This window comes from Crocodylus porosus, unplaced genomic scaffold (assembly GCF_001723895.1).
Source record: "Crocodylus porosus isolate Cpor-Errol unplaced genomic scaffold, CroPor_comp1, whole genome shotgun sequence".
Lineage (NCBI taxonomy): Eukaryota > Metazoa > Chordata > Crocodylia > Crocodylidae > Crocodylus > Crocodylus porosus.
In genome coordinates, this window is record NW_017728914.1 from 26,586,837 (window position 1) to 26,612,151 (window position 25,315).

General features: G+C 41.1%; 2 protein-coding genes across 4 annotated transcripts in view; both read left to right on the plus strand.

Moving 5' to 3' along the window:
• Positions 1–12,874, plus strand: part of MEIKIN (meiotic kinetochore factor) — a 22,072-nt gene extending 9,198 nt beyond the window's left edge. The window contains exons 7-14 of one of the 2 annotated variants that reach the window (XM_019535054.1): positions 82–121; positions 636–700; positions 1,696–1,790; positions 3,253–3,435; positions 5,891–5,974; positions 7,661–7,789; positions 8,143–8,342; positions 12,656–12,874. In XM_019535054.1, coding sequence (XP_019390599.1) covers positions 82–121; positions 636–700; positions 1,696–1,790; positions 3,253–3,435; positions 5,891–5,974; positions 7,661–7,789; positions 8,143–8,313 — 767 coding nt within the window. In that variant the 3' untranslated portion in view covers positions 8,314–8,342; positions 12,656–12,874. The remainder of the gene's footprint in view (positions 1–81; positions 122–635; positions 701–1,695; positions 1,791–3,252; positions 3,436–5,890; positions 5,975–7,660; positions 7,790–8,142; positions 8,343–12,655) is intronic. The other variant, XM_019535053.1, reaches the window with a different exon arrangement.
• A 7,231-nt stretch (positions 12,875–20,105) lies between these two features.
• FNIP1 (folliculin interacting protein 1) overlaps positions 20,106–25,315 on the plus strand; it is an 88,052-nt gene continuing 82,842 nt past the window's right edge. For both annotated transcript variants that reach the window (XM_019535063.1, XM_019535065.1), the window contains exon 1: positions 20,106–20,271. In XM_019535063.1, coding sequence (XP_019390608.1) covers positions 20,183–20,271 — 89 coding nt within the window. In that variant the 5' untranslated portion in view covers positions 20,106–20,182. The remainder of the gene's footprint in view (positions 20,272–25,315) is intronic.

The window sequence follows — 25,315 nt, forward strand, 5'->3', positions numbered from 1 at the left end:
AAAATTGGCCATCGGTATTGGCCCAAAAAATCTCTATCAGTGCACCCCTATTAAAATGGAGGTCTCATTTCTGTTTTTTAGAACCTGTACTGGAGGATCTTCAAGACCAATATGTTGGGAGGTAATCTGTAAAGCAGGCATTTAACACATCTTTAAATAATAAACTAAATATCTTCACTTACTACAGTCTTAGGTTGATTCCTTAGACACTGTGTGTGCCTAATTTCAATTACATGTGAAGTCCTACAGGTTTGAATGGGCTAATACTTGTATTTGCAGGTTTGGGGAAAAATGTCTACCAAGGCAAGCTACCTTCTTACCTTTGTATTTAAATGATCTCTACTACACTCTACCCAAATATTTTTATTGTTTTCTGTATATATTTTACAAGTACTTGATTTCAGTGGTTTTCGTTCTATGGTTTTTAAATAAGAAAAAATCTTCAGAATTTTAAGATAGTTGACTAAACCATCGGGATTTGACTCGTTTTGACCAGTAATGTTGCGCGTGATTGGCTAATTAGAAAAAATAATTTGTAACGGAATTTCCGTAATGGACAAGGCACAGGACATTCTCTAAATGATTGCTTTCTTGATTCCAGCAAACTTGATATCAAATAACTGTTTTTATCATAGAGAGAAATCATCAACATGCAGTAACAATCCTTCTGATTTGACAAGTGCTTCAGCTGTTGTTGCAGGTAAAATATAACTAAGACAGTATTAATATTTATAAACTAGTCTAACTTAATGGGTAACGGAAGCCATGTATACTGATTCCAATGGAGTGCTGTTCTGCTAGAACTTCTCTACCTTACAGTCAGCTTAACTCTAACTTGCAGAAAACCAATAAGGCAGTTTGGGTTGCCAGTCTTGGTAGCAGTCAGTTGTACAGCTGTTTACATTAACTTACCATCTGAATTTACTTCTTGCTGACCTGAATATGACTGGAAAATGCTCAGCTGGGTGGAAAGCTTCAATATATGGAATATATAAAAGGTTTGATAACACACAAGAAAGAAGGGGCATATAAGCGATCTTTGGGAAATACTGGAGTGGGGGAAGTATTTGTTGTGTTTTGACTTGCTGTATCTGGCCTTGTCAGAAAGGGATGAGTGAGAAACATTTGCTGATTTTAATTGTGTTTAACTTTTGGCTGTGGTATGTAGCACTGGATAAGTGCTTGTTTAAAAAAAAAATCTAATCTAATCTAAATACAGCCTGATCTGTAGAAGAATAACAAGAGAGTGGAAAGGAAATGAAGGCTGGAAAAAGCTGAAGCATCTCATAAAAGAGGCTGAGAGAGTCCTGGTAGGATTGACTATAAGACGTTAAAATTGGACAAGATTATCCATGTGCAAAATCCTGGACACCTTAACATCTTTTCACATGAACATGAAACATACAGCATGGGCTTCCATAGAATGAAGACTTGGCCTGCCACATTATCTCTGTGGTAGGGCCTGAGCTGTGCTTTGGGTGGAGAAGGAATCCATGTTAATTAAAATTTCTTCTACAAATAGAACTAGGTTTTATTGATGCTTCTGCAAGCTGGGCAGAGAAGAGAGCATCTTATATTACAGTATTCTGTGGTGTGATCTCAGATTTGGTTTTCCAAGGGATAATTTATACTGTGTGAGTTGGAAAGTGATTGCAGTCTTTTTCTATTTAACTACTCAATTAAATTGTTTTATAGGAAAACAAGTATGTAAAATTATACCTGAGAAAGAAAAAACTCCAGATGTAACACTTCACACTTTCTGTTTCTTACCTCCAAAATCAAAGAGGAAGGTGAGTATTTAGATGAATGCACTTTGTCCAAATATAAACATCCAATACTACTGCAGTGGATACTAAGGAAATGTAACAGGTTGATGCCTTGTCCATCAGAAATGTTTAACAGTAATCACTAGTTTAGCATGTCTTTGGTGTAATGATAAGCATGAAGCATGTGAGAGGGATTATTTGTATATAGTTTTATAAATGTGTGCATCTTTGTCTTTGATAAGACTTTGTATCCATCTAGTAGTCAGCAAGGTTGTAAACTTGGTCCTAAATCCTTGCATGTATGCAAGTAGCCAAAGCTAGTGGTTTTATGTATCCCAATTACTCATGTTTATCAAACAACATGAGTGTCAAGATGTTCTGACATCTATTTTCAGCATACAACAGAAAGACCAGGGCCTTTCAAGAGGAAACATGGGAACTGTTAAATCTCTTCTCTGCAGTTGAAAGGCAGTGTCTGCAGAAGATGGGGGTGGGAAAAAATTGGACCTGCATCAGTCCTAATGGAAATATAAAACTTTACATAACCCAGTACATTTTTGCTTTTCTGTTTTCAAGCCTTTCCTTTCTGACTACTATGTTTATTGAGAAATATGTTGAATAAGCTGTTCAGCATCACTATTTACTTCTGGAAACTGCCTGTGAAAGGAGATCTGTGGCAAGGACCAAACTCACTTTGACTTGCTGAGAGAACAGATCTAATAAGCAAGGATGCTATACTCAGATTCAGTCTGAAAAAGATGAATGAATTGCACAATTCCAGCACCTCTTTTGTCAGAGTGGGTCTTTCTCTAAGAACAAACAGTGTCCATAGGGAGACTTAAGTGATACATTAAGTGATAGCTTACCCTGGATCCATGATGGCAATACATGGACTAAAAGGCGGAAGCAATGGAGTTGTGATCTCTGGTCTGAAGTAAACCTATGTTACCTTATCAGTACAGATACTTATAACTAATAGTAACTACAAGTGGCAGTGTAAATTAGTAGTGCTCAAATTTCCAATTCTGCGGGCCTGATGACTGGCACAAAATTGGTCTATAGACTGGATCCAGATCAAGGTAAGTCTGTGGGTGCAATTTGGTATGCTGGCCCCAGATACGGCCCTTCACCAGCCCAACCCTGCTCACCAGATCCATTGAGTGACTCTGTGCACTAGCCCCACCACATGATGGCGTGATCTAGTGTGCATCCAGTCCCCGTGGCTCTAAAAATCGGAAAGTCCAGGAGCAACAACACTCTCACCACACTCCTGTGGCCAAATTTTCAAATCTCTGGGGAGACCAATGGGTTGGATGATATGGCCTCATGGGCTGGATCTTGTTCACAGGCTGGAGGTTGAGCTTCACTGGTGTAGATCAAGGATCTGATTCAAGAACTGATGAGATGTTTTATTATGCATCTGTATAGCGTGTGCTGACCATGGGGGCTGTTTTGTAATGTGAAGTTTAATTGTTTATCTTTATAGCTTGATGCTCAAATTGCTAAACCCAAAAACTTGAAATGCAAGAAAAAGGTAAAATTCAGTGAGCAGGTAAAAGGGGGGATGTTTTTGTCCTATCATCTTGAATCTGCTGTGGAACACATCAAAACTGAAGCTGTGAGATTGACAGAAGACGTACTGTCATCTGAACAGCCAGAGAGTGAAAAGGTAAGACTTTCCACTGAGCAGTTTATTTATAGAAGATTAAAATTGGAAAAAAATTGGGGTAAATCAAAACTGCAAAGTTAGTGGGGCAATGACAGAAGCAGTGAAGGCTGAAACAGAGCAATCTGAAAATGAGAGAGATCAGACAAATCTAATGATGGTATATATATTGACTGTAAACAATGAAAATTAAGTTTATTTTTATATATGCAATATATGGGTCAGATTCCACATTCTTTATGTGCCCAGAACTCACTAAAGTATACACAATAGAACAATGCCAGACATGCAGGATCAGGCCCTGTGGTGTTGTAAATTAATTGGTTTGCAGTTGGTTTTGCTCATTGACTATGTCTGTGGATAACATCTTTTGACCTCTCATCCAATGGTGAATGTTTTGAAGATGCTACTATGTGGGTTATGACATGACCTGTTCTGAGTAGAGCTAGAGAATGTGGCTGCTAAAATGCTAGCAGCTGATCTTACTGTTGTAGTGCTCCAACTGCAAATTGTATAAAAAAACCTTGTGTGGCCAGAGCCAGGTAATTTCTAACAGTACAGAGATACTGAACATCCTGGGCCACCTTTGTAATAGAATTTTATAAATTATAACGCCATCCCAAATGGACTTTGCTTAAGTTTGTTAACTTGGACACCTGATAGCTTTATTCGTAAATGTAGCTGAAGGTTTGATTAAAGATTGCATGGTCTCAGTGACTGCTGTGCAGACTTCAGTAGGAGTAGTTGGGTCAGTGCTGTGAGTAATTTTGAACAACTACCTCCAAAAATCCTGTAGGTGGGAAGGATATATCTCAAACACTGGACAGTATGGAACAATCCAAAGGAAATGGGAGTTGCACCAAAAAATAATTTTGCCCTGTGTGCTGCAGAAATCTGATGCGTAAAACACTGTTAAGAGTTTTGGAATACTATTAAAATTTAGCCTGTGAATAGGCAGCACAAACAATTTGCCACTTTTCCAGGAAACTCTACTTTCTTTTTATAGTAGAAATAGGCAAAAATTATAAGTACTGTACTGAGTTTGTGATCATGCACAAAACCAAAGTGGGCAGGGACTCTTAAATGCCATTTAAGTTGACACCTAACCTATGGCCTTCAATTGCTGGTTTTTATCATTTTTATTTTTAAACTGTAGATTCCTTTAAGCAAGGATTATCATTCTCTGTTTTGTTCCATATACTTTCATGAATGTACAGATAACATAATGCAGACAGTGAAAGTGACCAGAGGACAGTAACTGTAGAAAACCAAACTAAGTAATGGGACTAGATTTAAAAAATAAACCTAAATTCCCCCAAGCGTAATTACCTTTCAGATTTCTGGAAAAATAAATTATTTAGTGGATTTGAGTTGCATCATTTAAGAACAGAAAGTAGTTGTCTGTAACCCAAGTGGTCTTGTAATTGACTGCAAGAGGAACATGAGCCACCAATATGATGTTGCAGCTGGTAAAGCAAACAAAGCTCTAGCTTGCATCCATAGAGGCTTCTCAAGTAAATCTCAGGATGTTATCCTCTCGCTGTACTTGGCCTTTTAGAGGCCACAGCTGGAGTACTGCATCCAACTCTGGGCTCCACAATTCAGGAAGAATGTGGAGAAGCTTGAGAGAGTCCAAAGGAGAGCCACACGCATGATCAGAGGGCAAAAGAATAGGCCTTATGAAGAGAGGCTGAGAGCCATGGGACTCTTCAGCCTGGAAAAGCACAGGCTCAGGGGGCACCTGGTGGCTGCCTATAAGTACATCAGGGGTGTGCATCAGGATCTGGGGGAAGGTCTGTTCACCAGAGTGTCCCAGGGGATAACAAGGACTAACGGTCATAACCTCCTGCAAGACCGTTTTAGGCTAGACGTAAGGGAAAATGTCTTTACTGTCCGAGCCCCCATGGTCTGGCATAGACTCCCTCCAAAAGTGGCACAGGCTCCTACTCTGGACTCTTTCAAGAAACATTTGGATGTTTATCTCGCTGGGATCCTTCCCCTAGGCAGGGGGCTGGACTTGATGATATTCCGAGGTCCCTTCCAGCCCTAACATCTATGAAATCTATGAAAACCCTAGTTCTTTCTAGGTTGTTTCTTAAATTTAGAATGACAGGAGAATCCATTGAAAATAAAGAAATTATTCTGATCTTGAACCATTATATGAGAGGAAATGTCCAATCCAGCCACAAACAGTGGGTACTGAAGTGTAAGCTGTTGTTGCTTTGTTTCAATACCTAATTCTTTATCATCATTTGAAGAACGCAAAAACTGTTCTATCATTCAGACATTTAGTCTCATAACTCTAGGAATCAGACCTTGAAATTGCAGGTAAATTTCAGTGGAATTCTTCAAATTAACGTTCTGTGCACAGGAAATGCAGTAATATCCCTGAGACTGAAATTGCCAGGAAGGTTTGTTTACAACTTGGACACTCTTTCTCTCCCCTGTTTCTGCACAGGAAATGAGTTCCCCAGGACTGGTCACAGAAAAAAACAGAGAACTGCTAACAAGCACAGGATACTTTCACCCAGAAGATTTAGAGGTAAGGAGTTAATTAAAATCTTGGTGGCCACTGCCTTTGTAAAACAGTAGAAAGAATTAGCCCTGTTGGCTAACCTCTTTTTATAAATTCAGAGACTTAGAAGTATGGTTGCACACTTTACTTGTGCGTGCAGTTGTCTGATTACAAATCAAAATCTTGAGCAACAAAATTGGTATTATTAAACTTCAGTCAAAATGTTTAGAATAGATATTTGTGTGTTAAAAATCAAATGTTCTACTTTTTTAAAATCACTTATACCAAAATGAACACTTTTTAGCTTTATTTGTACTATCTCTTCATTTTGAACAATTTCAATGAAAATGGGTAATACTCTTATTGAAACTACATTTTCAAACTCTTTTGGCATTTTAACATGTGCCCGGGGGGTGGTGAGGGGAGGGGTGCTTTAATTAGATTAGGTCCAAGAGTTGCCTTAATTAAATCACCCCAAGTGTCTTGTGTATCCGCATCACCATGCTTCTAAATGGTAGCAGGGGCACTTTAGGTAAAGTCATCACATAAGCTTGAGTTAAAGCACCCCCACCACCATTTTGAAGCGTGGGGATGCTGATACGCGAGATGTGGAGGCTGGCTGAAGTGCGCTAATTAACGTGCTCCAGCAGACTTGATTAATCGAGTCTGCTCTGGTGCACTGTAATTACAGCATGTCAGAATAGCCTCCCAGCATGTGTACAGGTACCCTTTAATTGCAGTAATGCCAATGAGCTTTTCAGTTCTGTATAGGAACAGGAGACAAAATCACGAATCAGACTCAAAATATTTGTAATACACTAATTGTATTTCCTAATTGACATAATAAAACCTGGGGTTGGGGAAGGGTGCTGCTTCAAGAAGACAATTTCACAATATGGAACGAAATTCAGGGAAAAAAAATCCTACTGGATTCCTCCAGTGTTTTGTGTGTGAAATGTGTATTTCCTGAACTTGCTTTACAGACTTGAACTTGTGAGTTCTAAGAGTCCTGAAAGGAAAACACCAACACCCAGAACTAATCACAGAGAAAAACAAAGAACTGTTAACAAGCACAGACAGGATAGTTTAACTGAGAAGACTCGTATTTTCTGATTAATTTTCTTGGACTACAAATTGATTCCGTTTTACAGTCAAAGAAACCAAATCAGAAAATATAAATGAATTGTTGGGTGACAGACAAGACTCTTTTATATAATCAGGAATCTCTTGTTCCTAATCATAGAAAAGAAGGTTGGAAGGGACCTCAGAAGGTTGTCTAGACCATCCCCTTGCTAATAGCAGGATCATCCCCAAGTAGATCATCCCAGCCAAAGCTTTGTCTAGCTGGGTCTTTAAAACCTCCAAAGATGGAGACTCCACAACCTCTGGGTAACCTGTTCCAGTACTTTACTACTCTCCTCATGTGTTGATTTTTTTTCTAATATCTAACCTAAGCTTCCACTGCTGCAACTTGAGACCACTGCTCCTTGTTCTGTCATCTGCCACTGCTGAGAACAGTCCAGCTCCATCCTCTTTGCAACCCCCCTTCAGGTAGTTGAAAGCTGAAATCCCCACTCAGTCTTATTCCCTCTAATCTTATTCTTGCAGCAATAGGCCTTTTCAGTGAAGAAGTCATAATTTAAGTTCAATTATATTTATTACTTAAACAAGCAATATTGATGTTTTGTTTCTTGTACTTTGCTTGAACTATAGTTTAACTTGTCACCAGTGTGCAAGGCGTCCTTTGATGAAGATTTATTCCTAAATACAACGGGTCCATATGTGAATTCAGCAGAAATTATTCCTGCACCTCTGAGTCGTGAAGAAACAACTGTATATCAGGTTGTAAATGTATTACACGCCTTAATTTCAAGTTTGAGTAGTTTTATGATAGAATACGCCATAGTTAATGCACACTTCAACAAAGCTCTTAATGATAGCTGTGCTTAAATGCCTAACATAAAAAAAAATCAAGATATTGCCTTAGCATTTATTAAGCATATAACAGTACTCTTAATTTAATATTCCCATATTGATATGTGTAATCTTTAATAGTATTATACCTTTATTAAGTACACATAGTATTTGTGCACAGTTCTGACTGAGTATTCCTTAAAGGAGATGCAGGAAAAGCTTGCTCACGTGTAAAAATATTTTCATGGCTGAAATTTTTTTTTTTTCTCCTATATCTTCAGTCTCCACATCAGAGGCGAGAAATCTGCTCTATTGTTAAAGCTTCACCAGGTGTTAAACCATCTGAGCATCACCTAATTCCAGTTAGTGGCAGTGTGTGTCTTCCTCCTGAAGGGATGCCTGAATGTAATGGAAACAGGAGAATGTTTCATACGCAAATGACAGGTGACTGAGAGTGGGAAGAAGTGTATAGTTTTTATAAGTAAGTCATTTTCAATGTAAAATCTGGAAAAAAAAAATGGAAGTGTTGCAAGAGTGAGCCATACTGGGGATTTTAACTCTTCATTTGGACTTCCACACATAAAGTCCTTGTGTTATTGGATAATAGTGCTTACTAATAGAAATGTATATTAGTGAGGACTTTCACATACTTATAGTGAAGTTGCTACACATCATAAAAGCACAAGGACAGTGAGGGTTCAGAAAATCTTCCCCATAATCAGCCTCCATATACACGCCAGCCACACTTAGTCTGCCTCTGTAGCCTATTGCTTAGAATACTCTCTGAAAGCAGGGGTGAGAGTAAGTTTTTTCCATGTTGGTACATCAACGTCTGTTCAACTATCTAAATCCTCAGACATCCACTTCTGGCACAAGTGCCTTAATAGAAGTTTTAGAGAACAGCAAAGATACTGTAGTGAAAAAAATCATGCCTGAAGGCAGCTGGTTTTGTCTGGTCTATCTTCAAAGCTATGAAAAGTCTTGGGAACCACACAGCCATTCCATTCTTGTTTTCTGGAATCTACAGTCAAGGCTCTCAGCTCCTTAAGCCCTTTGATACCTAAACATAAGTCATAATTTATTCTTCCCTCCTTGTCAGTATTTCAAGAAGCTATTTCATGGATTCACAGAGTTTAAGGCTAGAAGGGTCGATTAGATCATTCAGTCTGACCACTTGCATCACCCAAACCATTACATTATGCCCAGTTACCTCTCTGGATTCAATATGTTGTTTGAATAGGACATACCTTCCAGAAAGCTGCACAGTTGTGAAGCCTTCAAAATTCACCACTTCCATTGGCAAAGGGACTGAACTGACTAATCACCTTCCTTATTATAGATAAGATGCATGTTGGGGTTGTTTTGGAGGGGGGGAGAGGGGGATTTGTTTGTTTTCTAACTCTCGTGCACTTCCAGCCATTGGTTCTTGTCATACTTCTCTGTTAAATTTAGTACCCACTCTTTTCTCCCTAAGAACATACTCAGTGTAATCAAGTCACCTCTTAGTTTTATTTTATGAAGTCATATGGATGGGGCTTTCAGGGGCTGTCACTGTGAAAGGTGCATTTTGCAGTCCTTAAATGTTTTTTGTGACCCTTTCTATACTCCCCAGTTTTTCCAAATTCTTCTTAAAAGGGACACCAGTATTTTATACAGTACTCTGGTATGTCTTGTCAATGCCTTATACAGAAATAAAATCACTTCCCTATTGAAGTTTTCACTTGCAGATTCTCAGCATGCCACTGGATGGCATGTTTCTTCTTAGGTTGAACACCATTCTCTTTAAAGAATGCTGTGCCACTTCAGTCTAATATCCTTTCAGAAAAGAATCTAATTGGTCAATATTTGGTTAAATAATGCAGTAGTTTAAAGACCAGTTTCATCCCAGAGACCATGATTAGTACAAAATGGCTTTTATTGAAGTTTTCAGTGGAAAAGATGGTATTTGCATGTGAGACGTTGAGTATATACAAATACCTAGAACCTGGGTAAGTACTTTAAAATGTGCAGGTCAAAATTGTCATAGCTTATATAGACCAGGAAATATATAGTGTTCATAGAATCACAGGGAAGTAGGGTTGAAAGGGACCTCATGAAGACATCGAGTCTGGTCCCCTGCTCAAGGCAGGATCCTCCTTGACTAAACCATCCCATCTAGCCTAGTGTCTGTCTAATCTACTCTTGAAAATTTCCAAGGATGGAGATTCCACAACCCCTGTAGGTAGTATGTTCCAATGCTTGACAGCCCTCATACATGGCAAGTTTCTTCTAATTGCCAACCTAAGTTTCCTCTGCTGAAGCCTGAGGCCATTGTTTTAAATAAACTATCTTACCGTGGCCTCAAGCTACAGCAGAGGAAGCTTGTATCTGAGACTAGTAAAAAAAAAATACAGAAGGTATTTCAAAATAATTGAAAGCCACCTGGCTGCCACAAGCATGTGTACACATGCACATGGTGCTCTCTGCCTCCTGCGCCCCATTTCCCACAGCCCCTTGCAGGCTGGAACCCTGCCAGCCTGCAAGGGGAAACCCATAGTTTCCTGTGATTTTTCTCCTTTAAAGGGAAAAATCCACATTTTCTACAGTGAACAGAAAACCTGGATCCCTGTTCATGGAATTGATCTTGCAGTGTGGTGAGCACTCTTGCATTAACATAGTAGAACCACTTGGACATGTGTATAACAAGCCCACAAGTTGCTAAGAGCACCAGGGATTTGCTTAAAATTTAAGAAATGTGAGAGGTTTCATTGACTGCAATGGATATTTACTTCTTTAAAGATAAGTAAGAGCTGCTTCTGGTTGTTCAAGAAAAACCCCTGATTATACATTTGCCCTCATACCTCATTCACCCTGACCAGACTTATGTTTTTTTGTATCTTGTGGCTCTAATGCAGACATGTCTAACTCTCTTGGGTTCCTGGGTGGATCTGGACTCTAGGACTTCTCACAGCCTGGATCCAGACCCACCTCCAGCAGTGGGATGAATGGCAGTGGCATTTACTGCCAAGGGGATTATCATACCCATCACTTGCTTCTCTGCTGCAGACACAATAGTGGTTCATATGTCAGAATTCACTGGCGGGTCCCTTCCCTGCTTGCCCCATCCTTGATCTGGCTGCTTCAGGACCTCTGTGGAACAGATAATATAAGTCTGAGGGCTGTATCTTTAACACCCCTTCTCTGTTGTGTTTTGAAATATCTATAATGAACTGTTAATAATTGCAAGAATTGAATTGGAAAACTCTAAAATTCCTTTTCAAGGAAAGCTGCAATAATTAAGACTTTCAAAACTGAAGACCTAAACTAAGGTTCCACAGTTAGATTCCAAGTAAGGGTCCTATTTCTTTCCCCCCACCTTAAGTACTAAGCAGATAGTAGCTCCAAATAAAGTATGGGAGACTGTTATGTACTTTAGACTTCAGTCCTAATTGATGTACAGCAAGGATGTTGGAGATCTGGCCCATGGAGCCACTTCATTCAGTCGGAAGTGCTGGCCCTGGGTCTCAGTTGACCTATGTGCAATGTGTGCCAAACTGGCCCTGCGTGCAGAGCCTAGGACATGCCGCTCCAGGATCTGCACTGCAGGCAGCACCTGGGTGAGGTGATTCCAGCGAATGTCTTTCTCCTTCTCCCACCACCCCCACCTCGCTGGTCCAGGATGTGAACCACGTGGCATCTGGTTCAGGGTGGATGTCATATGAAGTGCAGCCTCTGGAGTGGGTGCCATGTGCAGTGCAGTCGTGGATGAGCTAGAGTTGGTGCTAGATCCAGCATATTGGGGTGAGAGATGTCTCTGGGTTCCCCTTCATGCTGCTAGATCCACTGCTTGCTTTGGCTGGTCTGGGACTGCCACATGCAGCACTCACTCCAGCACCTCCCAGACTGGAATGCAGTGTGGACAAAGTACATGGGCCAGCCCTGCACCATCGACTGGTCCTGTGCTACCCTGATGTAGAGGTAGGTTATGCTGTACCAACAGTATTCTAGCTATTGGGTTTCTGACATGCAAGAACATTACCGATGTTCAAATCCAAGTTTTTTATTCTTTTCTGTGTACTTAATAACAGTGATGGCAGTTCATTATTGGAAGAACTTAACACTGCTTGTAGTGGCTTCTGAGTTATTGGTAAATTCAGAAGGACATACTGGATGCAGTTGTGTGGAAACCTCATGCATCTTGAGATAATGTACATGCTTTTGTAAATGTACTGAAACCCTCATAAAAACAAGTGTACATATACAGTAGAGATTGATGCCATTGCAAGCAGGATCAGAGCAGTACTTCTGATCCTTATCTCTTAAATGCAACATGCAATTTAGCAAGGATCACAAAGTTGTGCTGTTGGCCATTTTTCCTACAAGTTATTGGGGCAGGAGTATTATTTAAGCTGAACAAGTGGTTATATTTTTTACATTTCTTTTTGGAGGAGTTGTAACGTAGCAAGGGAGTTTGCTGCTTTAATCTTGCTAAGTAAAAACAGCTGTTTCTTGAGAGCAAGCGTTTTGGATGAGACTCCTGGAAGAGGGGGACTGTCTGCATGCTGTTTGTGCCTACTTCTTTTCAAGGAATCGCAGTCAAGATATTCACAGTTCAACTTTATTTTACATTGAGAATATACCCATGATTTCACCTGTACCAGAATGCTGACCTGCAAGTGGCCTCTTACCAGTTAGAAGGGACAGAATACATATCAGTTACTCTGCAAACCACCTAAAGAGTTAGTTTAATGAATTCTCTCTGTGAAATGCATCTATTTACAGATGATAAACTAATTTCACTTCTTAATTTTTCAGATGTTATTACAAGTACCAAAAACTGGGTCTGCAGTAACCGTAGCTAAGCTGTTTGCTTGTCACAAGAAGTGAAAACTAGTAAAGGTTCCACCTTAGGGTGTGAAATGTCCGATTGAGAAAAGGAAGAGAAGACTCATGAGTGCAGACTACACGTGCTGGTGGCTTATGTATTATCTGGGCTGTAAGTTGGTAAATGCTTTATGTAAAAAAAAAAAAAAAAAAATCATTAAAGTGTTGTTTTTTTTGTTTTTGTTTTTTTATATACTTACAAATACATTTGACTTTGGGCATTGTTTCTTAAGTAAATGATGCTGTCTGTTCACTCAGTTTAAAAAGGAGGAGTAGGAAACCAAGCTGTAAAACTTAAAACTCTTTGGTTTTGTTATGCCAACTTGTGAATATTTTAAAAGAAAATTAACAGTTTAAATTACATTTAAAAGCCTGACTACTTTTTTTGTAGGGAAGAATAATGCTGCTGGAAAAGAGAAACTACTAATGATAACATAATGTATATACTTGTGTGCCCCTTAGTTTTAATCTACAACTCCTGCTCTTCTTGTTCTGAACAGGTTTAACTAGTGCAGTGGGGGCCAGTCTTTTTGGCAAGTGTGCCATATATTAGCTCTACATCTTCCCCAAGTACAATGCTGATCCTCTTCCCCTGCCTGATCTGCTGCTGTGCTATTTGCTTCCTTTCCTGTTCTCGTTGCCTGATATGCCTATTTGCTGCTGTACCTGCCTGATCTTCTGTGTGCCCCACAGAGGCTGCCTGTGACATTTTGTGGCACATGGGTCACAGGTTAGCCACCCCTAAACTAGTGTATTGTGGTGCTCTGGTCATATGGACAAATATCTATTTTAGATCTAGATAAAATACTGGATTTTCAGTATCTGTGTCTAAACACTTACTGGGCAAGTAATCTCAATGAAGCCTGTCACTAGCACTGTACAAGTTTGGAGCTAGAAAACTCAAAACTACTGTATCCTACAAATAAAAGACTTTCATTACATAAATAAGGATGTAGGAAAGTATTTGTTGGAGGGTTTGGTTGGGGAGGTGGAGGCTCAATATATTTTGGAACTCTTCTCTCAGCAGACTGGTATTTCGGTAGAACAAAAGTAAGGTGACTGATTTTGTAGGAGCCTACAGTAACTGTAACTCGATGAATTTAAGCGTCTTTATATGTTAAATTAATTTGAAAGTCCCAACCTATGAGAGTAGACCTTACATAACTACATGCCTGCTGGATAGTAGTTTAAAGAACTGTGGGTTAGGTCTTCAACCATATTACAAATTTTGGAAACAAGAACCAGGGGAACTAAAGAGCAGTTTTAAACACATTTCAGTATGCTAATTTTGTAGTCTCAACCTCATCCTATGGCTTATTTACCACATCACAAAACTATATATAATTTAGTGGAATTCAGTTTAAATATTAAAGTAAATATATTGTTGTAGCTAAGTAGTTTTGCTGAGCTATCCTTCCTTAAGGCCCACCATTACTAATATACTTGATTAGTTGTCCTATAGGTACCTAGTCCTAATTACTAGGAGCACCTTTTTTTGAGATTGCAGTAATATGGTGTTTTTCCCCCAGCCACATGTTTTTAAAATAAGCCTTTAAACCATGATGAGGAAGCACTTTTTACATTTGTTTCACTCTATTAGCAGTTTTTGTATCTTTTAGTGGAGGCGAGATTTTTAGAAGCCCTAATTTACATATTCGGTAATTCTGTTTATTGCAGCGTTAACATCTGTCTTGTGTTTAAAAGAAGAAACTTGCTTTGGATTAAATTTCTGTTCTATCCTGATCTTTTCTTCATAGCCCCAGGATAACCTCTTTTAAGATGGGAGTATTAAGAAAAAGAAAAGTGGTGCCTTTCACTATTCCACAGAGCACTGAATTTTTCTTTTAGAGGATGAACTTTATATAATGTCTTCTTTGTACCGGCAGAAAAATAAACTAGGACTAGATCATTCATGGACAGATGGTCAGACTTAGTTTTAACACCCCCCGCCCCAAACTCTTCCCCTGTTCATATGCAAGAAAGGGAAGCCCCATCCCCCACAAAGTTATTTTCCAAAACAAAACTTGACAAGGTCGCTGCATTATTAGATTCCCGTCTGCTGGAACCTGGGACACTTCTCTGCTGTTGACACAAACACGGCAGCATAGTCTAAATGACATGCTGCTGATTTCATCCAGGAATCATCTGCATGATGCAGCTCTTCGTGGTGTCAGTTTAAACTCAGCATTGCGTTAGATGTAGCAGAAACTTATTTGTGCCAGTCAAAAGTCCTGATTTCAAATTACAGACTCAAGGCTTTGGCTGTTAGACCTTCCTAGGACCAAAGAGTGGGTAGTAAATGTCCCTTAAGTCTTGGGTCGGTTATATGAAACCTATTCTTTTTGTCCTGCCCCCTCAAGCACATGCTACATTGATGGGAGATCTTTTCAGCACATTATACATTTTTTTTCCTTTTAAATAAGAAGAACCTTAGTAACTTGAATCCCCAGAATCGGACAAAGCAATCATGACAACCAGCAGTAGATGTCACTTCACGTAGGAGTCTTTTTGTAAGAAAAGTCCTTTAAAAACACTATAAGGTGCTTTTCTAAACACTTAAGAATTGATTTATATTTGTTATAATTTATTTCTTTAGAAATCAGAATTTTGTGAGGACTTTGAATCTCAAAAATCAGTTTTTACCTATGTCCAGCTATAACCAGTAAATAGCAAAGGACCTGATAGAACTCTGTTGATTTCAAATGCCTAAATAAAAAGGTTAAAATGAAGCCACTGTAAAAGTTGTTTCCTGCTTATGCAGTAATGGAACACATTCTTGTGATAACTTTATGCTGAGGCCAATTCCCATTATGCCAGTTGCTACTAATCATAAGTTCCTATTAAAAAAAATAAAATTGTACGCGTGGGAAGATTCGAACAACTGATAAGTTTAATTAGTCTGGCTCCTTGATTGAATTCTCCATTTTGTTTCAGCTATGCATCTGGTAAGACTTGCAGGGGAATGCATTTCACCATACTTTATTTTTCATACTAACTTGTTTTTTGAAGTAATGCGATGTCCAAGAGCTGCAGTCAAAAACGAAGACCCCATTGTGCCAGGCATTTCACAAACCCTGAGTAAAAGATGTTCAAAGAAGTTACCAGTGCAAGTACAAGACAAGAGAAAACAGGCTGATAGAGACTGACAACAGAAGACAAGCAGTAGTTACAGCACATCAAAGGCCCATGCGTTGTCCAGTTTTTTTGCAGGCTTTACTGTAAACGAGAGTAGAGAGAGAACGTTGAGCCTGTCTATGAGGAGCATTTCCAGGCATGAAGAACAGTGAGAAAATATGAATGTGCTTGCTTGAAAATCAAGCAAGTCAATGATGGGGCCAACATCAAAGGCCAACTGGAAGTGAGAGTCAACTTCTCAGCACAGAATGAGACGGGGACAGACAGGGATTTGCACCTGGAATGGGCAGGCAAATAACATGTGTTTGCAATCAAGACTGTAATCTCATGCAAATGTCATTAGAAGCAGAAGAATGAGTGAACTACAGTGTTGAGAGAAGTTCTATAAGCAGCCCTACTCTCTAAGGCTGGAGATACCAGCATAAAATTTGACAGACAACAAACACAAAAAATTGTCCAATAACGCAGTTTCTTGTTATGGGCAGTCACTCATTTGCCCGGAATTTGCAGGACTGGGGAAGGGAGAGGGATTTGGGACTGTTTAGCCTAGAAAAAAGACTTTGTGGGGATTTGGTGACAGCTTACAAATATATCAGTGGAGAGCATCAGGGGCGAGGCGAACAGCTATTCACCAAAGCGCCCCAGGGGAAAACCAGGAGCAATGGTCTCTCACTCCTAGAAGGTTTCAGACTGGGTATAAGGAAAAACCTCATGGTTCATGTGACCAGACTCTGGAATAGACTCAATGGGGGTGGGTACAGGCACCTACCTTGAAGATCTTCAGAAGGAGACTGGATGCACAGCTTGGTGGGTTATTACATCTGTCAGCCTTTCCTCGTATGGCTTGCGCTTTAGGCCTCTAATCGTATGAGTGGCTCTTCTCTGCCTGCCCAGATGATCTCACAAGGTCCCTTTCAGTCCAAAACTTCTGTGAATCTGTGATTGAAATGTTTCTTTTCCCTCCAAATACTTGCACTTCTGTAATAATCTCCTTCTTTCCTTGACTCTAATGGAGAGTTTTATTACATGCAGTCAGTTGCCAGGCCAGCTGTTTCTGCGCCCAGAGATGGAAATTCTATTCATGCAACAATGTCTGCTCTTGTTCTGTTTGGTTTTTGTCAGAGATTAGGCATTTCCCCGTTTCTTTGTCTTCTGGTAAAAGTGACTGCATTAAATTTCAGTGAAAGTGGAAAATTGTTCTTCAGTACCAGTGGGTAAAGGTTATCGGTCACAGTCTTACATGGATACTGCTTAACAGATTAACTGTGCGGCAGTTCTTATTCAGTGAAGTTAATGGGACGGCTCCATAAATTTTGGCCTAAAATATCTCTCTGAATTAATGTAGTGGAGCCATTTCAGATGAGTCATGTAAGAGCTACACTAAAATGACTGAATTGCTGGAAAATGCATATTTTAACTATTTTTATTAATATAGCATATACTAGATATGTTTGGCTTAATACTTATTAGATCTTTATAAGCAAACTAGCTAATTGTCCATAAGAAGGACGGATTTCAGAGAGTGTTTATATAGCCCCCCCTTCACCCCTGCTTACCCTTTGGGGCTGGCCAGGTAAAAACTCCCTCCACTGCCACCGCATCATCCTCCAGCCTCTGGCACAGGGGCTCCCTCCCCCACCAGCCTCCGCCTTGCGGAGGGGCTTCTCCCCACTCCCCTCCTTCCCTCTCCATCGCCTCCCCCTCCCTGCTGGCTGTTATCGGGGCCGGGGAGGATGGAGGGGAGACACCACCACTGTGATCCCTCTTCCCTTCCTGCTTCCCTCCCTCCCTTCCTTCCCTGCTGCCTGGCCCTGACAACAGCCACCATGACTCTCCCCTTTGCCTCCCCCTGCCCCGTGCCTGCCTGAGCCCATGCAGCCTCCCTCCCTCCCTGCCACCTCCCCATCCCTGCCAGCTATTGTCAGGGCCTCCTTCCTGCTCCCCTTCCTTCAACATTAGAATTGAAGGCAAGAGGATTCTTATAATCTAAAAATTAAATTACAAAGCCTGGTTTCGATTATAGGTATTCATAGATGGAAGAAAAAGTTCTTCTCCCCCTCCCCCCCATTATTTCTCTGAGTATTATGGGGTCTTTGTGCCACCAACTTTTATACGTAATAAAGCTTATTGTGTATAGGTGGATATTTCCTTATATCGTAGTCCTGTAAAGGCTGAGGATGTCTTAGGCCGCAAACCTGTATGTCTGAATAGACAGAACCAGTGAATCAAGAGCCATTGTCTGGGTGTGGCAGTTTGCCTACAGGTAGCTACTTATAAAAAGAGGCCTTTATTAGACTTAATCTTTCATTAGCAATCTTCAGTGATCTTAGTAAAGGCCCACTGAAGCAATTTTTAGTTTGCAGAGGAGGGGAGATGCAAAATTAGTTTTAAATGATGGCAGGTGCTGCTCCTGAGCCCCTCTGTCAGGTTTCACAAGGATTTTTGGAAATATAAATGAGTGTGTGGGAATATATGTACATATATACATATACACACATATTACTCTATCTCTACATTATATACACACATACACACAAAGATTTGTATAATTATATACACACATATTATATATACATGTGTGTAATTATACAAATTTTAGTGTATATATACTACATATAGTATATATGTATACTTGTACATGATATATATGTATATATATTTCCATATTCATGTATATTCAAGTCTGTCTAATTTAGTTGGTCTAATAAAAATCTCACATTTACCCAAGGTAGACAAGTTTCTTTGTGTAAATCTGATATATTTTATTAGACCAACTCAAATACTTGGAAAAAGTTTTCTTTGAAACTTTCAGGTACAAAGACCCTTTGTCAGGCTGAGGAAGCAGTCGTTCTGTGCTTTTCCTGGATGGCATTTTACCCAGAGAACTTTGTCTGCCTATATTCAAGTCTATATTTTCACATGTATACACACATCTACAACTGTGTATATATTTGTATACAAGTTTCCCTCACTTTATGCTGTACATGCGTTCCTGGAAAATGGAGCTTAACTTGAGTTCACATATAGGGAACCTATTTTACTATGTAACAAATAGGGATATGCTCCAAGACCTCAATTGTACTGACCCCCAGACCCATTTCTACCACGTTTACAAGACCATTTTGGTACTCGCCAACACAGACAATGCACACGAGCACAAGGTGGTGGTGAACGTTCAGTTGGTATGAAGAGATGGTGGTGAAGGCTTCATTGATGGATCAGGGAGAGGGGTAGGAGATAAGCTAGCGTATGGGTGACTAGTGCCTCCCAAGTCTGGGGGGGGCACCAGCGGGGCACAACTGGGGGGGTCCCCCAGTGGCCAGCTGGTGACTGGGGGAGGGGATGGTACCCCAGCAGCTGGTCTCTGAGTGCGCTGGCAGCAGAAATGCTGGCACTTCCACATGTGGTACCATGGTGGTGGAAGTGCTAGCACTTCTGCCGCCAGCACTTCTGCTGCTGACGTGATGCCAGCGAAGTCAAATTCAGGAGAAGTGTGAGCCGTCCATGCTCAGCTACCAGCTGGAGCAGTTGCTGCTGGGGGGGCATGTGCCCTCCTGGCAACTACAGAAATGCGTGTCACAGACGAGTGAGGAGCAGCGATGTGGGCGACTGGTCCCTCCTGAGTCTGGGGGGGAGCACCAGATCGCCAACGGGAGAGGGTCCCCCTGCAGCCAATAGCAGACCAGCAGGATTGCCCAGGGGCCGAGTGTGAAACCATCAGTGGTGAAACTGGATGTACACTTCTGGTTTCACAGTTGGTGCTCCCAGCGGGTGCACAGCCAACCTCAGGGGGCACCCATGCACTCTCTACGTGTTGCCAAGCAGCACACATCCACTTACGAGAGTCGATTTTGGTGTGCCCCACCCAAAGCAACTACTGCAGGCTTCCACCCCACTGCTCGCCTAAGAGTATAACGAATGTTTGGTATAAAAAGGCTCCTCAGGTGAGAGCGAATCAGCACGTACGTACATACATACCCGTCTGTACAAACAGGCTGACATTCCCACAGCCCGGCAGGACTCGGGGTGGTGCAGACAGAGCCCCTGGGGGCGAAGGCGAGGGGAGCACGCACCTTTACAAGCAGAGGCAGCAGCAGCAGCACCTGGCTGAGTGCGGAGGCCCCTTTCCCGCGCTGGGAGGCGGGGGCGGGGCCTGGGGGGTGAGGGCGGGGCAGAGCCGTGGCTCCTCCCCCTTGGCCCTGCCCCCCGCCTCCCGCTGGCGGCGCCGAGTGACTCAGGCTCGTCATATGACCGCGGCCCCGAATGGAGTCGGGCTCGCTGGAGTAGCCGCCGACGCCGCCCTGGGGCCGGGTGCGTCCCGCCATGTCCCCCACACTCTTCCAGAAGCTCTTTAGCAAGAAGCTCGGGCCGGGCTCGCTCGCCCGCGACCCCCGCGACGACTGTGTCTTCAGGTACCGCTGCCCTCCTCCGCCGCCGGGTCTCGGCTCCCCCCGCCCCGGGGATGCGCCTCCCGTGAGGGGCCGTGGAGACGCCATTCCTCGGGCAGAGCCACCTCCGGGCAGGGGGATCGCGGGGGCTGGGGGAGGAGGCGGCTGTCCGGGTTGAGCCACCTCAGGAGGCAGAGGCGAAGGGGGGAGAAACCCTCTCGCTCCTCCGGGGGCTCGGCGGGGCTCGACGCTTCCTTACCCCCCTTGAAGTGAAAAGGCAGGCTGTGACCTAAAACTGCTCCAGAGATGAGTTGAAACGATGGGTCAGGGAAAAAGTTTCTTCTTTGCAGGGCTCCCCTCCCAGAGCAGAGTTGCGTGTGAGGAAAATAGGAGAGGGAGGCTTAGCAAACTTTTTTTTTCTTCAGTTGACAGCGTGGTTTTGTAACTGAACAAAACGGATTTTTTTTTTCTTTTTCTGGCATGGGTAATGCGCTCCCCTGTTTTTGGCGTGTGGGAACGTCTCCTCCCTGTTTGATCGTTGTCTCTTTTCTGACTTGTGTTCTCTGAGGTGACGCAGGGTGAGCGGTTCTCTAACCGCTGGTGAGCAGGAGGCTGGAGTGATTTCTTTCTGAATCGTTCCACGTTGCTTCAGCACCTCACAGTTTTCACTGCGAAGCAAATCGGCTGTGTTCCCATAATCTTACAAAAGTTGGTGGAAAAGGTTGGAAATAACATAGGATCGACTGCAATGGCTGTCAGCCTGTAGCCGACTTCCTGACCCCTTGGGTGGGGGGCTGCACCCCATGATACTAGGAGGTTGCTTGCAGCCTTAAAGTCTGTGAAATCTACCTTGAAGGGAGCTTGTCATAGTTGCCAAAGCATCTCCACACCATTTTTCCTTCAGAGTGGTTCCCATCCTTTACTGACTTGCTGGATGGGCCACAGTACCTTGTTAAAAGAAGTGGCTCAGTGTCACTCTAATACCTGGCACCTAAGTTGGTCAGCTGGGAAAAGGCTGTTTCTTGCTCTGCCAACACACTTCTTAGGGATAAATATTATATTCTTTCTTTTAAATTTAGTGTATAACTCACCAGCTTTCATCTCTACTGCTGGGGAAGGTGACAGTTGTATGTATGTTAAGAAAAAAGAAAAGAGCATAAGAGAAACGTTATACTCGGGCTTCTTCCTTATAAATAAAGTTGTTTTGTGTTTTTTGTTTGCTGTTGGGTTTTGTTTTGTTTTGTTTTTTTTTACCCAAACTGGGTATGCATCTGAAAAATGACCCTTGCTCCTTTTTCCCCCTCAAATACAATTACAGATGTTTATATGAAAGATCAGATGCTCAGGTTAAGTTGTATTTCTAACTTACCATTAAATAGAAAAGCATGGGCTATATGGAGTGTCAAAAGGTATCCTGCTGGCCATTTTACTAATATAATATTTTATTAAAATATACTTCACAATAATAAAATTTAACAAGCCTGCAGCAAAGAATGCCATAAAAGAAAAAAACCCCTCATAGTTGTAGGGAGTGCAAAGACCTTTTGTCTCTTGAAGGATGCTTGAAGTTCCCTGTAAATGGAGGAAATAGATACTTTTAAGTGACGCCTAAGTTCCAGATAGGTCCAATTCTACACACGTGCACTGTTTTTTCAAATGAGAACTTTGGTTTCTTCTAATATGGGCCAACTGACCCCGAACTTAAATATCTGTCTTGTCCCCAATTCCCCACCCCCTTTTTTAGAATGTTGACATGAAATTAAAGAGAAGGATGGTCTTGTGGTTAAAGTAGCAGTAGGCAGGAGATCTGGGTTTTATTTATTAGAGTGAGGCATTATTAGTTACCATTTTGCCACAGATATCCATTATACAAGGTGTTTAATTTCTTCCATAGGTAATAGGGACATGGCGAGGATTGATAAATGCGTGCAACTTCTGAAGAATGTGGTACGGAAGGAAAAGTTTCAATATTTAGCTGTGATCTTTGTATTAACAAGAGTGGGAGATTGAGTAGGCCCCTAGCATTATAAAAGCCAATGAGATGCCTGCCTTTGAGTTTAATGGGAAGAGGGTCAGAGCCCTGAATCTTTACTCTGCAAGTGGCCCAACTTTTCAAAAACATTTGGCCTTCATCCGTGCCCATCAGCTCACTATTGAAAAACCAGACCACATGGTTAAGAGAGCAACTTGGGCAACGGTTTGAAAAGGTATCTTGGGGCGGATGTGCTTGAGGGTTGAGATGAAGTTACTGCAGTTTGGGTCTTTTAAAAAAATTTGCAATGGACAGTTAAAGAGAATGTTTAAGAGTGATTCTGGTGGAAGGTACGGGATGCAGTAACTGCTTTGTGGCTTTGGAGTTACTTAGTACAAGTTACTCATTCTTTCTTGGCTATGTATAGATTTTGCATCTGAGTCAGCCTTGCAGATAGATTATGAAAATTTAGCGGTGAAGGTACAAATTGTGCTTGCTCTTATGTCCAATATCTTAATTATATCAATATTTTACTTGCTTGTTTCGTGCCAGAAAAGTTTATTTACTATGACTGAGTATAATTTTGCAAGGCTGATTTTAAGTCAAACTGTGGGAAGAGCTTCAGAACTGAGCGTGAACAGCAATTTAAGAGATTTGGGTCCGATAATGGGGTGCCCATAAATTACTAGGTTAGGGCCTGATCCTTTAAGTGGTTCCACACATGAGCAGCTTTACTTACACAAGTGGTTGTATTGTCATCCATTATTGGCATGCATAATGCAGCTATTTTAATGGCGGTACATAAGGTACTTTACACATGAGAGTGCATCTCAGCTCCTTGGACTCGTTTAAAAATTGTAGCTGAGATAAACTGGAGACATGAGAGAAGTATAGAACACAGTGCATGGTTGTTATTCCTCTTACTGGAAAAGTTTTGACAGATTTTTGGGATCATAGATTTTAAATTGATATCAGTCAGTTCATAACTTCTTTTAAAAGGCTTTTTAAAAGACCCTATGCAGTATAAGTTTTTAGTAAGTTCCAGTCCAAAAAAGAAGTACTAGTAAATTAATGAGCACCTGTAAAATGTAGCGCACACATGCTAGGTGGCATTGTTGATATTACTAACTTCTGGAGGCTGTTGGTGTATTTACTACAAGCATTGTATTTATTTTATGGATTTGTAGTGGTATACGACAGTGTTGCACTGAAGAGGCAACTTTTAGTAACTGTTTAATTCAATTTATTGTTACTCTTTCTTCAAATAAAATACTCTTAATATTATCCACCAAAGCCTTAGTAGGTTAAACTAGATATTGAGGTGTAAAAGCAGACTGTCTCTGCATTGTTAAAGCATTACTCCTGTGTATTCAACGTAAAATGTAATAACATAAGATGTGTGGCAAGAAACTTACCAGGAGCTGTAGCAAAATGCTCACCTCTGAGTGAGTTCACACTCCTCTCTTGGGTCTTATAAGGTAGTTTTCAGTTTTAGGTTTGCGCCCTGATTACAGACCCCCTGGCCTGCTGCAAAGAATTATTTGGCCTATCATATTTGATTATGGATTGTTGCATTCTTATATCTATGTGCATATATGTTAGTGTGTGTGTGTGTGTCCTATTTTAAATAGAGCACTGAGTTCCCTGTTCCATATGTAACAGTTTTGGATGCTTGTTCTTTGTGCATCTAGATATTGCTCTCAATTAACATTAATTAGTAGTTCTTCTTCAAGCAGAACCCAGTGAAATTCCCAGCATCTTGTTTTATCTGCAAAGATGTAAATGATCAGCTTTGAGTCTAGTTTATAGTTCCTGCCTGTAAGCTTTATTCTGCTTTTTATGAAGCATTTGTTACAAAGGTACAACTACTGGGGGAGGTTCCAGCTTTAAAAAAATCAGATTCCTACCCTTCCCAATAGCAAGTATTTTTGCAGCAATTCCTTCACTAGATAATTTTTTTTCCCCAATTTTTATTTATTTAGTGTTAGGCATTTTAGTATCTGGGGGAGAACATGCAGATTTTGAATATCAGGATTTGGAACAGATCCTGGAGTCATGATTAAATACCTTTTATCCCCTTCTTTCATATGGACCTGGGCACTTCAACAGCTCAGGAAGCATACCTTCCTTGGAGCCTTTCTGAAGCACATGCTGTTCTGTTACAGAGAATGGATTGTCCACCCAGGTCCCAGTATCTGATGCTTCTGAGGTTGGCTGGTGAATAATAGCATTTCCTGAAAGCAATGTGGGCAAATATCTACCATCAGCCCTGTCTCCCTCCGGCCGTATGTTTCAGTAGAATTAAAGTATTTGTGAGATTTTTTTTTTTTTTTTCCCCTGTGACAAATTTTGGCAGATGAATTTAATAAAGGAATTGGAGTAACCCTAGAAATAAAAATGGGTAGCATAATACAAAGAGGTTCTAGGAGCTGAAGGAGACACTCAGTCTTCATAGTTATGCTCACAAACCAACTGCTGTCATGTTTCTTACAACAGGAGATTCTCTTTTTTTCTTTGAATTTAGGAAGGATATTAGTTTGAAATGGATTGCTAGTCAAGAGGGGTTACAGGACCCCTAGAGGCTTGAGGAATGCCCACGTAAGATTAACACGGAATGTGAAGGTCTTCTTTTTAAAGATTCATATATTAGCCAAACAGCCTCTCTCAGACTTTTCAGTATGTTTTCTCTGGGTTTGTACGGTTAGTCATCACTGCCAACACGGGTGATGTGATGATGTTATGAGAAGCTACTTCAGATATTTGTCTTCCTTTGCCTAGAGCAGCGAGGCTGGCAGGAAATACTTTGCTGCGTGTTTTCTCACAAGGGAGAGAAATATAGTACCTGAGAAGGTTCAGAGCTGGTGGTATTCAGACAGTTGAAGTGTCCTATTGTCAGACCTTGGGCTTGTGAGTTCAAAGTAATTTAACCCACTTGATACAGTTATAGACAATACCCATCTTTCTTCACCTTCTGTAGCATGCAAGGAGTCCTAGTCCACCCAATCAAAGGCCTTTTCCTACATTTGTCAACAATCAATTGCTTTATACTCAGTTTTTCTGGGCCAGATACTCGAACCCAGTATTTCAGTCCATTGC